The following is a 12506-nucleotide window of genomic DNA, read 5'->3' on the forward strand; positions in this document are numbered from 1 at the left end:
CTCATATACTAAAAAGTGTACTAAACTGTACCTTTACGTGTCACTGAGGTGGTACCCTCTATCTTCCACCTTAAACATGGATACAGTGTCCCTTTAAAATAGATTAGATACATAATTAGAGTAGAGGTGTTACAATTGGTATCTCAATCTGTTTCAAATACCTGTATCTAAATCTAAAGTGGGCGTGTCCTAAACCAGAAGGGGTTTATTTGCATTTGTTTTTAATGAACCTTACACCAATGGAAGGAAGATGTAAAAATGTCAGCACGGCATGTGAATTCTGGCTCTGACAGTTCCTCAACCTCAGCTACATCACTCCAGGTCACGTATGTGGAAGAGGGCGGATAGCGCTTTCCTCCGAGTGTGTTACGCCGCACTGTGACGTGACGAAAAGACACGATTGGCTGCTTTCCTGCGTCTCAAAGGAGGCACGTGTTAGCATTCACCCTCCCCGAGTTGGTATCATACCGTATAGGTATGGAGAAAAGGTACTAAAGCGTGTAGCGGTGAGGATAATGAGTCTTTATTAGTCATGTATACATTACAGCAGAGTGAAATTCTTTTCTTCGGATATCCCAGCATGTCAGGAAGCTGGGGTCAGAGCGCAGGGTCGGACATGATACAGCGCCCCCTGGAGCAGAGAGGGTTAAGGGCCTTGCTCAAGGGCCCAACAGTGGCAGCAGTCGGGATTCTCCATGGACAGTCAAAGCTCCGGTTACGGCTCTAGACTACTGATCAGAAGGTCGAGTGTTCGAATCCCAGTACAGCCCAGCGGTCACGGTTAACCCTAACCCTCGTCTCTGCTCAACTACATAAACGCATCAGCTTTTAAAATGTTAACGTCTTTGAACAGAACTTCCCGTCAGTCATGTATGGTCCACTAACCCGGTTTCTCCAGCCCGCAGCACAGCGCACATGGATCTCCAGCTGTTCCTGATCGAATTCACAAACACACCTGTGTACACTTCTTCAACACAACTCATCGTTAACCGCACGCAGTACAGGAGGGACTCGCTAATGAGCCGAAACCTCCAAATGAGCCATCGCTGACCCGAGGCTGTAAGAGTAATCATCTGTAATCCTGAGGAAACGGGCTTCCAAACCGCAGCCCAGCTTCAGGAGCGACGGTTCGGCAGAGACCGACGACGTGGCCGGTTCCTACGTCACGCCAAGGCGAACGAGGCGGTCGCGCTCACTTTCGAAGAAACACCGTCTCATTAGAAACAGATACGCTGTAACCTATAGCACACACGTAGGAGATTAAATCGGAGTTTTTCGAAAGCGTGCTCGATTAAAGATCAGGCGGACCCGCGTTTTCAAGAACGGATGAAGCGCCGTCCCGTCAAATACAAGAACGACGGCAATCATCCGGACGCCGATTATAGGCCACGCCTCAAAGTGTTTGATTTCTCTACGGCAATTACATTTGTGTTATTTAATCCAAAGTGTTATTTATCCATTTATAGGTACGTTTAATATTGTGGAATGTCTGAGGAACGAGTTCGCGCTTACGTTAAAGCAGCTTTAAACAATCATCCCCTCACTATCCTGTCCTTTATTTATTTATTTATTTATTCATTCATTCATTCAATAAGACAGATATGTGGATCGTTACAGCTTTACCTCCGACTGACACTGGAGACTCCTTCCACCATCGTTAATTAAATAAGCGTCTCCTTACAGAAAATGTAATGTACTAAATTAATATAAGCCTGTGATTTGCCTTGTAGGTGGAAAAGTTATTGAAAGATGAATCAATACTTTCTGACCAATCAGAACGGAGAATGTGGTACAGGATTTTGTGGAGTGTTTTTTTTTTTTTTTTTTTGTGATCGTTGCGGCCAAAAATGCTTGATTGCTGGCTGCGGCTTTTTTCAAAGTATGAGATCCAGTTATCTGAGATTTTTTGTGCTTTTTTTTCCCCCCGTGGAAATACATACTTATTAATAATTATAATTATAATAATATTATAATTATACTTATACATGTGTATTTTAATATTATAATAAAACCACGTGTATGGTTTTTACTCTTACATTTTTACATAAAACACTGAGATTTCATAGAAAATTGAGGAAAATCTCCACTAAAAAAATAAAAAAAATTCGAATAATAATAACAATAATAATAATAATAATAATAATAATAATAATAATAATCAGGCTGTTCAGCAGGAGGAGTTGTCGAGCCTCATTAAAGCCATGCAGCATCCAGAGACGGCTCTAAGAGAATAAAGTCAGTTGGCCGTTCAGCTCGTCATCGTGCTCACTGTCACTCTGCTGTCTGACGCTACAGTCTGATCCCGCGCCGTCCCGCTCCCTCCTCCTCCTCCGTCTGTACACAGCGTTCTCATCTGCCTCTGCGTCCTTTACACACATTTTATCCTCCTCTGGTTCCAGCGAAGATCTCAGACAGTCGTAAAACCTGAGACGGATGAAATCGAGATCTTTATTATTCGGCTGCGGCTAACTCAATCTAATCAATCCGATCTAAACAAAACTACTTATATAAGCGAAGGCTTCTGTGTGATTTTTTTTTTATTTTTTTACTTCATTTACTTCCTGAAACGTCATGCAGGAAAAGTACAAACATCTACAAAAGGTTTAATATCAGGATGAAAGTACAGCGTTGTCGAATTCTCGATTCTGATTGGTCGGAAGGTGTGCAGACCATCAGTGCAACGATAGCCGGCGGAATACCTTTCGATCCTCTTGAGGTTTTCGTCCATTTTACTATTCGCAACTCCGACAAGAAAAGTGATGTAGTCTTCAGAAACCAGGACTTTCCCCTTGTGGCTGAGAGGAACTTCGAGACAGTGGGTACTGCGCACGGCCTGCGTTAAATTCGTCAGAAAACTGGTGATGAAATAAACGTTTAAGACTTCCATCATGCCACAATGAGGTACTTTGTGAAAAATTAAAAAAAGTGTCAGCTATAAACATGAACAAAACTTTAACGTTACAGAGGCGGCCATCTTGGAAAACCAGTATCACTTATTTCCTCAGTGTGTCCTTTGTCATCACGCCGCCCACCTAAGCCACGCCCCTCAATGTTAAAAGGTGGAATTAACTATGGTTCGTAGCAAAGATATGAAAATCCGAGTGTATATTTACGATCATTATGATAATAGATGATTGTTTTCTTGTACTTAGCACCAATGTGATTTTATTATTTCTTTAAAAAAAAAAAAAGAAGAAAGCAAACATGCATTTCTATTGTATTTAAAGTCTGAAAAGGTTCACCATAATGATTTTGCCTTTCTTTCCCACGGTCACTCCAGAGTTCCTGAACCCTGAGTTTATGGCGACGGAGTGCTGGGGGAGGAGGAAAACAAAAAAACAAGAACACAACCTTAAAAAAAGAATTCATTATACCAAAATATTGTCATTAACACTCCATGTTCAGTTTTGTGACTGTTACCAGGAGCTGTGCGTCCTCTAGCCGTCTGCATTGCACATGAAGAACACAAGGTTCAAACTTAAAAACAGCGTCTCCAGAAGACTCCTCCAAACCGGCCATCTGAGGAGACGAGAGAGAAAAAAACGCACACTTCAGCTGCTCTGATTAAGCCATCTCTATCTAAATACAAATACGTACACTCGTTAGTCCTGTTATCAGGTCCAATACAGCAGTGACACACAGTGTGTGTGTGTGTGTGTGTGCTTGTACAAGTGTTTGTTGGGATTTAAAACCCCATCTTAAAGCCATACTGTGCCGTTGAGTTTATATGTATGGTGTAGGGTGAACCCTCCACTTAATCTAATAATAGTTTTAAAACAAAACGTAATGATATTTAACGAAAATAATAAATAAAGCATCATCTTTGACACGGTGAGACGAGATGTTTATTTAGCATCTTCCGAAGGAAGAGTTCTTTAATGTATTCCCCGTGCTTCGGGGGTTTCCTCCAGGTACTCTGGTTTCCTCCCCCAGTCCAGAGACACGCGCTGTAGGCTGATTGGCATGTCCAGATTGTCCGTAGCGTGCGAGTGTGTGCGATTGTGTCTTGCGATGGTTTGGGACGCCGTTAAGGGTGTCCCCCACCTTGTGCCCCGAGTTCCCAGGGGTGGGCTCCAGGCTCCCCGCAACCCTGTGTAGGATAAGCGGTATGGAAAATGGACGGATGTATGGATGGAGGGATGGATGGAAGGAAGGAGTCTCCAGTATCAGCTGTGTGAAAGCCAGAGGTAAAGCACCGTAACTTCGGAAACCGTTAAACCAAGGTTTTTAAACAAAATCAGCTTTTTTATTTAATGGTAAAATACATTTTTGCACAGCTGAAGATCACGTATTATTATTATTATTATTATGATTAATATAAACGCTGTTATGTGTAAAGTGTTAGCATTGGGGGGGAAAAAATGTAATAAAATTAGATTTTATAAAATAGAACACCCTTTCTTACCACGTGATCTTTTGTACACTTGTTATGAGTGACAAAGAGCCAGGAACAATTCTGCTTCTGCACATCAACACAGTCAGACACCTGTCAAACACACACAAACACAACAACACGGAATTAATGACTTGATTGGTTGATTGACTGATTGGTTGATTGATTAACATTAGAGCTTGTAAGTATGAATCCTGTTCCAATTGTTTTGCAATGTATTAATACACTTTACCCCGTCAATCAGGATGATTCTTCCAGAACACGAACTTGTGGTGAAATAGTTGTCCGAATTATTTAGAAAGGAGACCACAGTGTTAATGTCCTCATCTACACTGCCCTTTTTACTCAAGTCCATCTTGCTTAGACACTGCTTCTTCCACAGTTTAAACGTGTTTTCTCCTTCCATAGCGGTACACTTGGCTAATAAACGCTTATAATAATAATTCGACTCATTCACTTTCTGCATTCAGACATTTTCAGGTTTTAAATAATGATTATTTTAGCTGTGTTGGCATGCTAGCTTTGGAGTTGAACGCGTTGCTAGAACGCGTTGTTTCTTCCAGCGAGTCCCTCCTCCCGTGATCCGACTCTGAATCGAGCCCAAATAAGAAATCGACTCTTCTCTGGCATACGTTGGGAATTTGGAGTCGATTATGTACAAAGAAAAGGATTCATTTGTCGCTGTGGACTGTTATTTAATTTGGTGAACGTTTTGTATTTGTATTTGTATTGTCTTTAACTACGTTTAATAAATGAATTTATTTGTTAATATTTGTGATCCGTGCACGTAGAACACGACTCGTACAGGTGCAAATGATTCACTGTTATTCTTAGTTTTACACTGTCTGTTACGTATTTGGAGATTATGCTAATATATTCATCCATGCTAATGTATTACGCACTTTATAAATATGGCGTTGCACGTTTATTTTTTTTAACAATAGGTCCTTTCCTGACATGTTTTATTTTTTTGTTAGTCAATAAAATGTGCAGAATCGACTCTTAAAATCAACTCTTGGAATCTGTGGATCGATGCAGAGCACGAAGTTAAGAGCCATTCTTGTTTATACAATAATACATTCTTAGCAGTATATTATGCACTTAACTAATATCCTTTACTGTCCTGTGTTGTGTTTTTGACGCTGGAACCAAAAAAATGTTGTGCCGAATCGACCTTGGAATCGATGGATTGATTCTAAGAGTCGATTCTGCACTGGAGTCAGATTCAGAATCGGAGTCGACTCGGACAGATCCTGGCTGACAGTGCCCAATCAGATTGCGAGTTTGAATCTTTAGCCAATCCTTGCGCAGAAAAGGCGGGATTTGTCGTGAAAGCAGGGCACGGTATGGTAGCCGCGGGGTGTCATGTGACCTCAGAGGCGAAGTGTTTACGACATCGCGAAACTCATGTTTCAAAGTCTGAAATTTACTGTGCTGTGCGTTTGCAGCTTGGTGAGTTCCTTGACGTAGTTCAGACATGTTTGGTTCATATCAGTTTTATAAGTTTTATGCTTATATTTTGATGCATTGGGCATTACCCAGCATGCTTGTCAATAATAATAATAATAATAATAATAATAATAATAATAGTAATATGTTATTAGGACTCTAGCAAAATTCCTTCTTCTAATGGTGGGAAAGTGCAGAAAAATGACTCTGTGATTTTGTTGTATTTTAATGCCATGTGACATGCTTGCATTCAACATCCTGTCTGATTCCAGTAAAAATGAAAGTATTGGCACCCTTGCTTGTGGTTGTATCACCCACCACCATCACTACAACAGCTCGGTGGTTGTTTGTTATGTTGCAAGGGACATTTTAACATAAGATAAGTTACAGATCTGTTTTGTGTCAAATAAAATCACTAATAAAATGCATGATTCATGCAACTGGTGTGTACCGACCAACCTCCGCAGAACCCGTCCTGCTCTCACGGGTACCGTTAAGTGATGGGAAATGGACTTGAGCAGGGTACAGGAAGTTCTGGATTCACATCAGTAAACCGTACCACACAATGGAAAAACAAATGAAATAGAGACAGAACGTTGTGTAAATGTAGAATGAAACTAAAACTAGAATAAAGGTGTGAAATGCTGACGTATGATCCTCTCGCAGGGTTCCCCACAATCAAAATGGCGTCATTAAAAGTAATGAAAGCCATACGAGTGTCCGAGTTCGGAGCTCCTTCGGTTCTGAAGTTCTGCTCTGACGTACCGATTCCTGCTCCAGGACCCAAACAGGTTAAGCGAATACTTTACACACAGCTGTATTAAACATACTGCAGACTGTGTGTACAGTATGCGGTCCTCGTTTGTGTTACAGGTGCTCATTCGAGTGCACGCGTGTGGAGTGAATCCAGTGGAGACGTATATCCGTGCTGGTGCCTACGCCCGCAAACCCAGCCTCCCCTACACTCCTGGATCTGATGTAGCCGGTGTGGTGGAGGCTGTGGGAGATGGAGTTCGCTTTCTGAAGGTTTCATCACCTCTTTAATAAAAAAAAAAAAAAGATGAATAATTCGATAGACCGATTAGTTGTGTTACATGAGGAAAAACAAATCATTACAAGCGAAAAGCTTTTCCTCATAACTCTCTATATCAATGATTAATGTCCCATGAAACAGCAAGCCACTTTTCATGAGCTTCCACCACCATCCGATTTTCTTCCACAATTTTCCATTTATCCGAAATCTACATGAACATGTTTGCTGTCTGACAAATCTATTTAGAAAATAAACCATACTCGATGTTTACTAGGTTATATACTGTGTGTGCTAAACTAATCTGGCGTCTTCTTCCAGGCAGGAGATCGAGTGTTTACTATCAGCACTGAGACAGGAGGATACGCTGAGTACACCCTCGCTTCAGAGGAGTCTGTTCACAAACTGCCTGATTCTCTAAATTACAAACAAGGAGCTGCTGTCGGAATCCCGTATTTCACTGCGTACAGGGCCTTATTTCACAAGTAAGAGGGAACACGTGGTTTTGTTTTGTTTTTTTTTGGATATGTCTGCCTTTAAATCACTGTTTTTTATATTTTGCCTCTAAAAGGGCGCATGCTAAAGCAGGAGAGACTGTTCTGATTCATGGAGCCAGCGGAGGGGTAAGAACAATAAAATCTCATTTCTTCAACTTCAATATCGGTCATAAAATATCATATAAAATATATACATTTCTAGTTATAGAATTTCGCAGACGCTTTTACCTAGAGAAACTTCTTTTTTAGTTTTTCTTGAAATTTGTTGCGTAGTCTCAGGGCATGGTCCTGAAGTTGCCTACCAAGTTTTGTGTCAGTGCGCAAAGTCGTTGCTGAGATACAACCTCACTTCCTGTTTGGCGACTTTATTGTCAGATTTGTTGGCCCGCTGCGGACAAACCATTTGGAGTACTCAAAGTTCTCCTGTGAGGCTTACTCTGAAAATGATGTGTGCCAAATTTGGTGATGATTGGAAGAAATTTGTAGGTGGAGTAGCGAAAAAAACAGTTTTTGACACAGTTCAGATTTAATTAGGCGGAAATTGATGTCATAGGGTCTGTTGAAGTCGTCTCGACCCGGGGAATCCAGAGATACTTTTAAATTTTGGACACACGGTTCAATAGTTATAATCATAAACGTACTTCCAAATTAGGCCCAAATTTGACCCGATGGTGGCGCTACAGCATTGGCAGTATTTGGCCCAAATTTGGTCAGAATGTTCCTAAGATCCTCCCCAATCAGTGTGCCAAATTTCACAACTTTTTACCAGGCAGTTCTATGGGATGCCATAGGCACAAGAAGAAGACAAGGTAGAATAACAATAATAGGGTGCCTACTGTACACACCTTCGGTGCTTGGTCCCCTAATAAATGTAAAAAAATTATAATATTTTTTTTAAAAAAAGGCAAAAGTTTGAATACAACTGATTGAAGATGAGGTTTTTCATTATCTTAAAGACATCTTGAAGTGTTTTCAGTGTCAAATATGTAAATATAATATTTAAATTATATAATTTATCAAGGACTTAAATACTTAAGGATTAATATAAAATAATGGTAACATTAATAAATATATCACTAATATTAAAATACAAATAAAACCATGCTTATGATAAATAATGATTATAATAGCAATATTGTTAATAATAGGGCTGGGTATTGCGACCAATTTGGCGATTCAGTTCGATTCTTATTTATATGGTTTCAATTCAATTTGATTTTGATTCAATATCGATTAGTTATCAATATTCCATTTAAAATGTTCGTTTTGCAGACACGGAATCCATATTTTTAATATAAATGCTGGTAACCGAAACCCTCCTACTTGGCTATATTACTGAAATAGACATTTAGTTTAACAATAGGGCCCGTACGATTATGTTTAATTACTTTTTACTTTTACTTTGATTAACAAGACATCATAAATATGTGCATTAAATGCACACAGGGTAAGCACAAACTGCACACTACACACTGCTGTACAAAAATAAATAAAAACGTTGTAAATGTGCAACAGTGCAATTCATTACCAACTTAAAACATGTTTAAGAAATAAAACTGTTTTATAAATTCAAAACATGAAAGATGGCGACATCTTCAGGACGAGAGGCGAACTGCAGATAATATTCACATCCTCTCAAGTAAAGCACGCATTGAGAATCGAATCGAGGATTTCCCGACTCGATATCATTTCTTTCCGATAATCGGTATTTTTTGCCCAGCCCTAATTAATAATACTTTTTTTTTTCTTCAAACAATGATGTATAATTATTATAAATAACAAAAAGTCTTAAGATTATTTGGATACATTCAACACTTTTTGGTCACTGCAGAATTCCATATGTTTATTTCATAGTTTTACGGATGTTCCTGTTTTTGTGCTGATGTTAATGCAGAAAATAGTATAAATAAATAAATAAATAAGTCGTTTAAATGAATAAATAAATATAAAAACAACCCTCCATGTGTCCAAACATTAATTGAGGCGTGTTACACCTCATAGTTTTGTTGTTTGTTAGCAGTCTTGATGAGTATGTAATGTGTGTATAGGTTGCTTGTGTGCTCGTGCTGGATTTTAGTAGTGTGCTAACAAGGCTGTGTGTGTTTGAGGTTAGGTCGGAGTTGCGGCGTGTCAGCTGGCCCGAGCGTTCGGACTGAAGGTTCTGGGTACAGCAGGAACCCCTGACGGCATGAAGCTCGTGCTCGGTAACGGAGCACACGTGGCCTTTAACCACAGAGAAAAGGACTACGTGGATAAAATCCAGGTTTGTTCCACTTCTGCTGTAAATGTTTAACGTGTGTAGGTGAAGGATTACTACACGCCAGCGTCTGGGTGTTTTTAGGATGCGACTGAAGGCAACGGTGTTAACGTGATCGTCGAGATGCTGTCCAACGTGAACCTGAGCAACGACCTGAAACTGCTGGCGTTCGGTGGCAGGGTGACGGTAAGCAGCTCGTATTTCTCCCCGCATGTCTTTTATAGGTGTGCGTTCAGTACTTCCTTCCTTACGGCCGTTATGATGATGTTCTTTCAGATTGTAGGATGTAGAGGTTCTGTCGAGATCAACCCGAGAGACACGATGGCTAAAGAGTCCAGTATCGTCGGTGTCTCTTTGTTCAGTGCCACGAAGGTAAAGTGGAACTGTTTGGTTTTTTCCCATTTCGTGGTGTTACTGAAATTGTAAAAAAAAAAAAGCTTCAGATGTACTTATACGTCAGCCTTAGCTATAAACACGTCCATTCTGTTCGACTGTTTATCCAGAACATCATTTCATTCTGCTTCACTCCAGACACTGAGCTTCAACAACACAAACCGACTCCCTGGAGCTCTCTGGGTGGGAAGAATGCCTAATCCTGAGCATTTGTTAGCTTAGCTTAGCTTAGCATGTGACCAGTGATCTAAAAATTTTGAAAAAAATCATTTTCATTTTAATCAGATAAAATTGTTAGCCTTGGGAAGCCTTCATCTCCTCCTTCTCTAAGACTCACAGATACAAAGGCCACGCCTCCTTCACTGACACATACATAAGCCACACCTCCTCACTGTGACTGACATGTACATAAGCCACACCTCAGTTACTGTGACTGGCCTACATAAGCCACACCCAAGGGGTGTGATGGACAGATGTCCACTGTGATGGACAGATACATAAGCCACGCCTCCTTCACTGTGACTGACATGTACATAAGCCACACCTCAGTTACTGTGACTGGCCTACATAAGCCACACCCAAGGGGTGTGATGGACAGATGTCCACTGTGATGGACAGATACATAAGCCACACCTCCTTCACCGTGACTGACATGTACATAAGCCACACCTCAGTTACTGTGACTGGCCTACATAAGCCACACCCAAGGGGTGTGATGGACAGATGTCCACTGTGATGGACAGATACATAAGCCACACCTCCTTCACTGTGACTGACATGTACATAAGCCACACCTCAGTTACTGTGACTGGCCTACATAAGCCACACCCCCTTCACTGTGATGGACAGATACATAAGCCACACCTCCTTCACTGTGACTGACATGTACATAAGCCACACCTCAGTTACTGTGACTGGCCTACCTAAGCCACACCCCCTTCACTGTGATGGACAGATACATAAGCCACACCTCCTTCACTGTGACTGACATGTACATAAGCCACACCTCAGTTACTGTGACTGGCCTACATAAGCCACACCTCAGTTACTGTGACTGGCCTACATAAGCCACACCCCCTTCACTGTGATGGACAGATACATAAGCCACACCTCCTTCACTGTGATGGACAGATACATAAACCACACCTCCTTCACTGTGACTGACGGATACATAAGCCACACCTCCTTCACAGGAATATGAAGAAAGACATTTATTAAAATACTTTTTAACTTATAAAAACACTTTAATAATAGTTTTTAAACCAATAAATGCTAGTAATAAAGAGCGGGTGTGTGATATCAGACTTTTCTGATTCGGGTCGGTTCAGATCCGGATCCGGTCACTGACCATTACAGAACTTTCTGTAAAGTATTTTCTAATATTTTGATGATTAGTCGATTAGTCGATATGCTGCAGTCCCTCACTATATCGCTTTACCTTCTTGTTTTATTTCTCGCCGTGTGTGTGTGTGTGTGTGTGTGTGTGTGATCTGTTAAGGAGGAGAGGGCAGAGACAGCCGCGGCGCTGTTCGCAGGGATGGAGGCCGGGTGGCTCAAACCCGTGATTGGTCCGGAGTATTCGCTCGACAAAGCTGCTCAAGCCCACGAGGACATCATCGACAGCTCCGGGGCTTCTGGGAAAATGATCCTGATCATATGAAACCTATAAAAACCTGCCACTAATCGAAGGGGTTTTGTTTTAGGTCAAATTTGCCTGAACTCGTGGCCTTTTCTGTGACATCACCACTGTATTTGATCCTCAGAAGCCGTTACGGTCGTTAATATTAGCCAGCTAACCTAATCCCAACTAACAGGCAGCAAATATAATTCACTAGCCAGCGGTAATTATGTTACTCAGCTCAGTCTTTGGACGATATTTAAGCTCAACTGTTGTTTTTGGGAATTTCAGAAGCAAACAAATGTCTGCTTTTTGCCAATATACACGTTAAAGAAACCTGAAATATGTATTATTTTTAAAATCTTGTGAATTTGCTGTTACAAAAAAACTGGAACTATCCATAAAATTAAAAGAATTCTTTTTTTTTCCCCCCTTTTTCATAGTGTCTCGCAGAATACGACCGTTAATCCCTTTTTGTGTGTTTAGAAGAACAATATAATAAACATAAACATTTTAATGAGTTGAAAATGTCATATCAGGACACGCTTAACAGCAATCATTTGTAATCAGGTCTCCGCCAGCGTGTGTTTAAAATCTGCACTAAAATCAGATGTACTGACGTGGCGTTGGTCATTATTATGAGCAATAAAGTAATATATTGGTGCAAGTTGTTTACGTGTGCTGTGTGGACGCTGGTGACGTGTTCGTGAACCGGTGTGAAAGACAGCTGGCTGGAAGATCAGGTGGCACTCGGTAACGGTACACCGCGAGTCTGCCGAGGGTTACCCGTTACCTGTACACCTTCAGTTTAACCGGAACAGACGGACCAGGAAGCGTCGGGATTACGGGAACCGTGCAGATTCTTGACT

General features: G+C 40.9%; 2 protein-coding genes across 2 annotated transcripts; one reads left to right on the top strand and one right to left on the bottom strand.

The window, feature by feature from the left end:
- Window positions 1–2020: 2020 nt before the first annotated feature.
- On the bottom strand, window positions 2021–5257 carry tyw3 (tRNA-yW synthesizing protein 3 homolog (S. cerevisiae)). Its single transcript, XM_053651714.1, has 6 exons — window positions 4626–5257; window positions 4406–4486; window positions 3421–3519; window positions 3243–3314; window positions 2700–2833; window positions 2021–2424 (listed from the first exon to the last, which is right to left on the bottom strand). The coding sequence occupies exons 1-6, from the start codon at window positions 4857–4859 to the stop codon at window positions 2223–2225; spliced, it is 822 nt and encodes a 273-aa protein (XP_053507689.1). The 5' UTR covers window positions 4860–5257; the 3' UTR covers window positions 2021–2222.
- A 486-nt stretch (window positions 5258–5743) lies between these two features.
- Window positions 5744–12298, top strand: cryz (crystallin, zeta (quinone reductase)). Its single transcript, XM_053651713.1, has 9 exons — window positions 5744–5845; window positions 6509–6633; window positions 6716–6868; window positions 7194–7357; window positions 7444–7495; window positions 9483–9632; window positions 9711–9812; window positions 9903–9998; window positions 11518–12298. Exons 2-9 carry the CDS (start codon window positions 6526–6528, stop codon window positions 11677–11679), a joined length of 987 nt encoding a protein of 328 aa, XP_053507688.1. The 5' UTR covers window positions 5744–5845; window positions 6509–6525; the 3' UTR covers window positions 11680–12298.
- Window positions 12299–12506: the final 208 nt, after the last annotated feature.

Source organism: Ictalurus furcatus, chromosome 20 (genome assembly GCF_023375685.1).
Source record: "Ictalurus furcatus strain D&B chromosome 20, Billie_1.0, whole genome shotgun sequence".
Classification (NCBI taxonomy): Eukaryota; Metazoa; Chordata; class Actinopteri; order Siluriformes; family Ictaluridae; genus Ictalurus; species Ictalurus furcatus.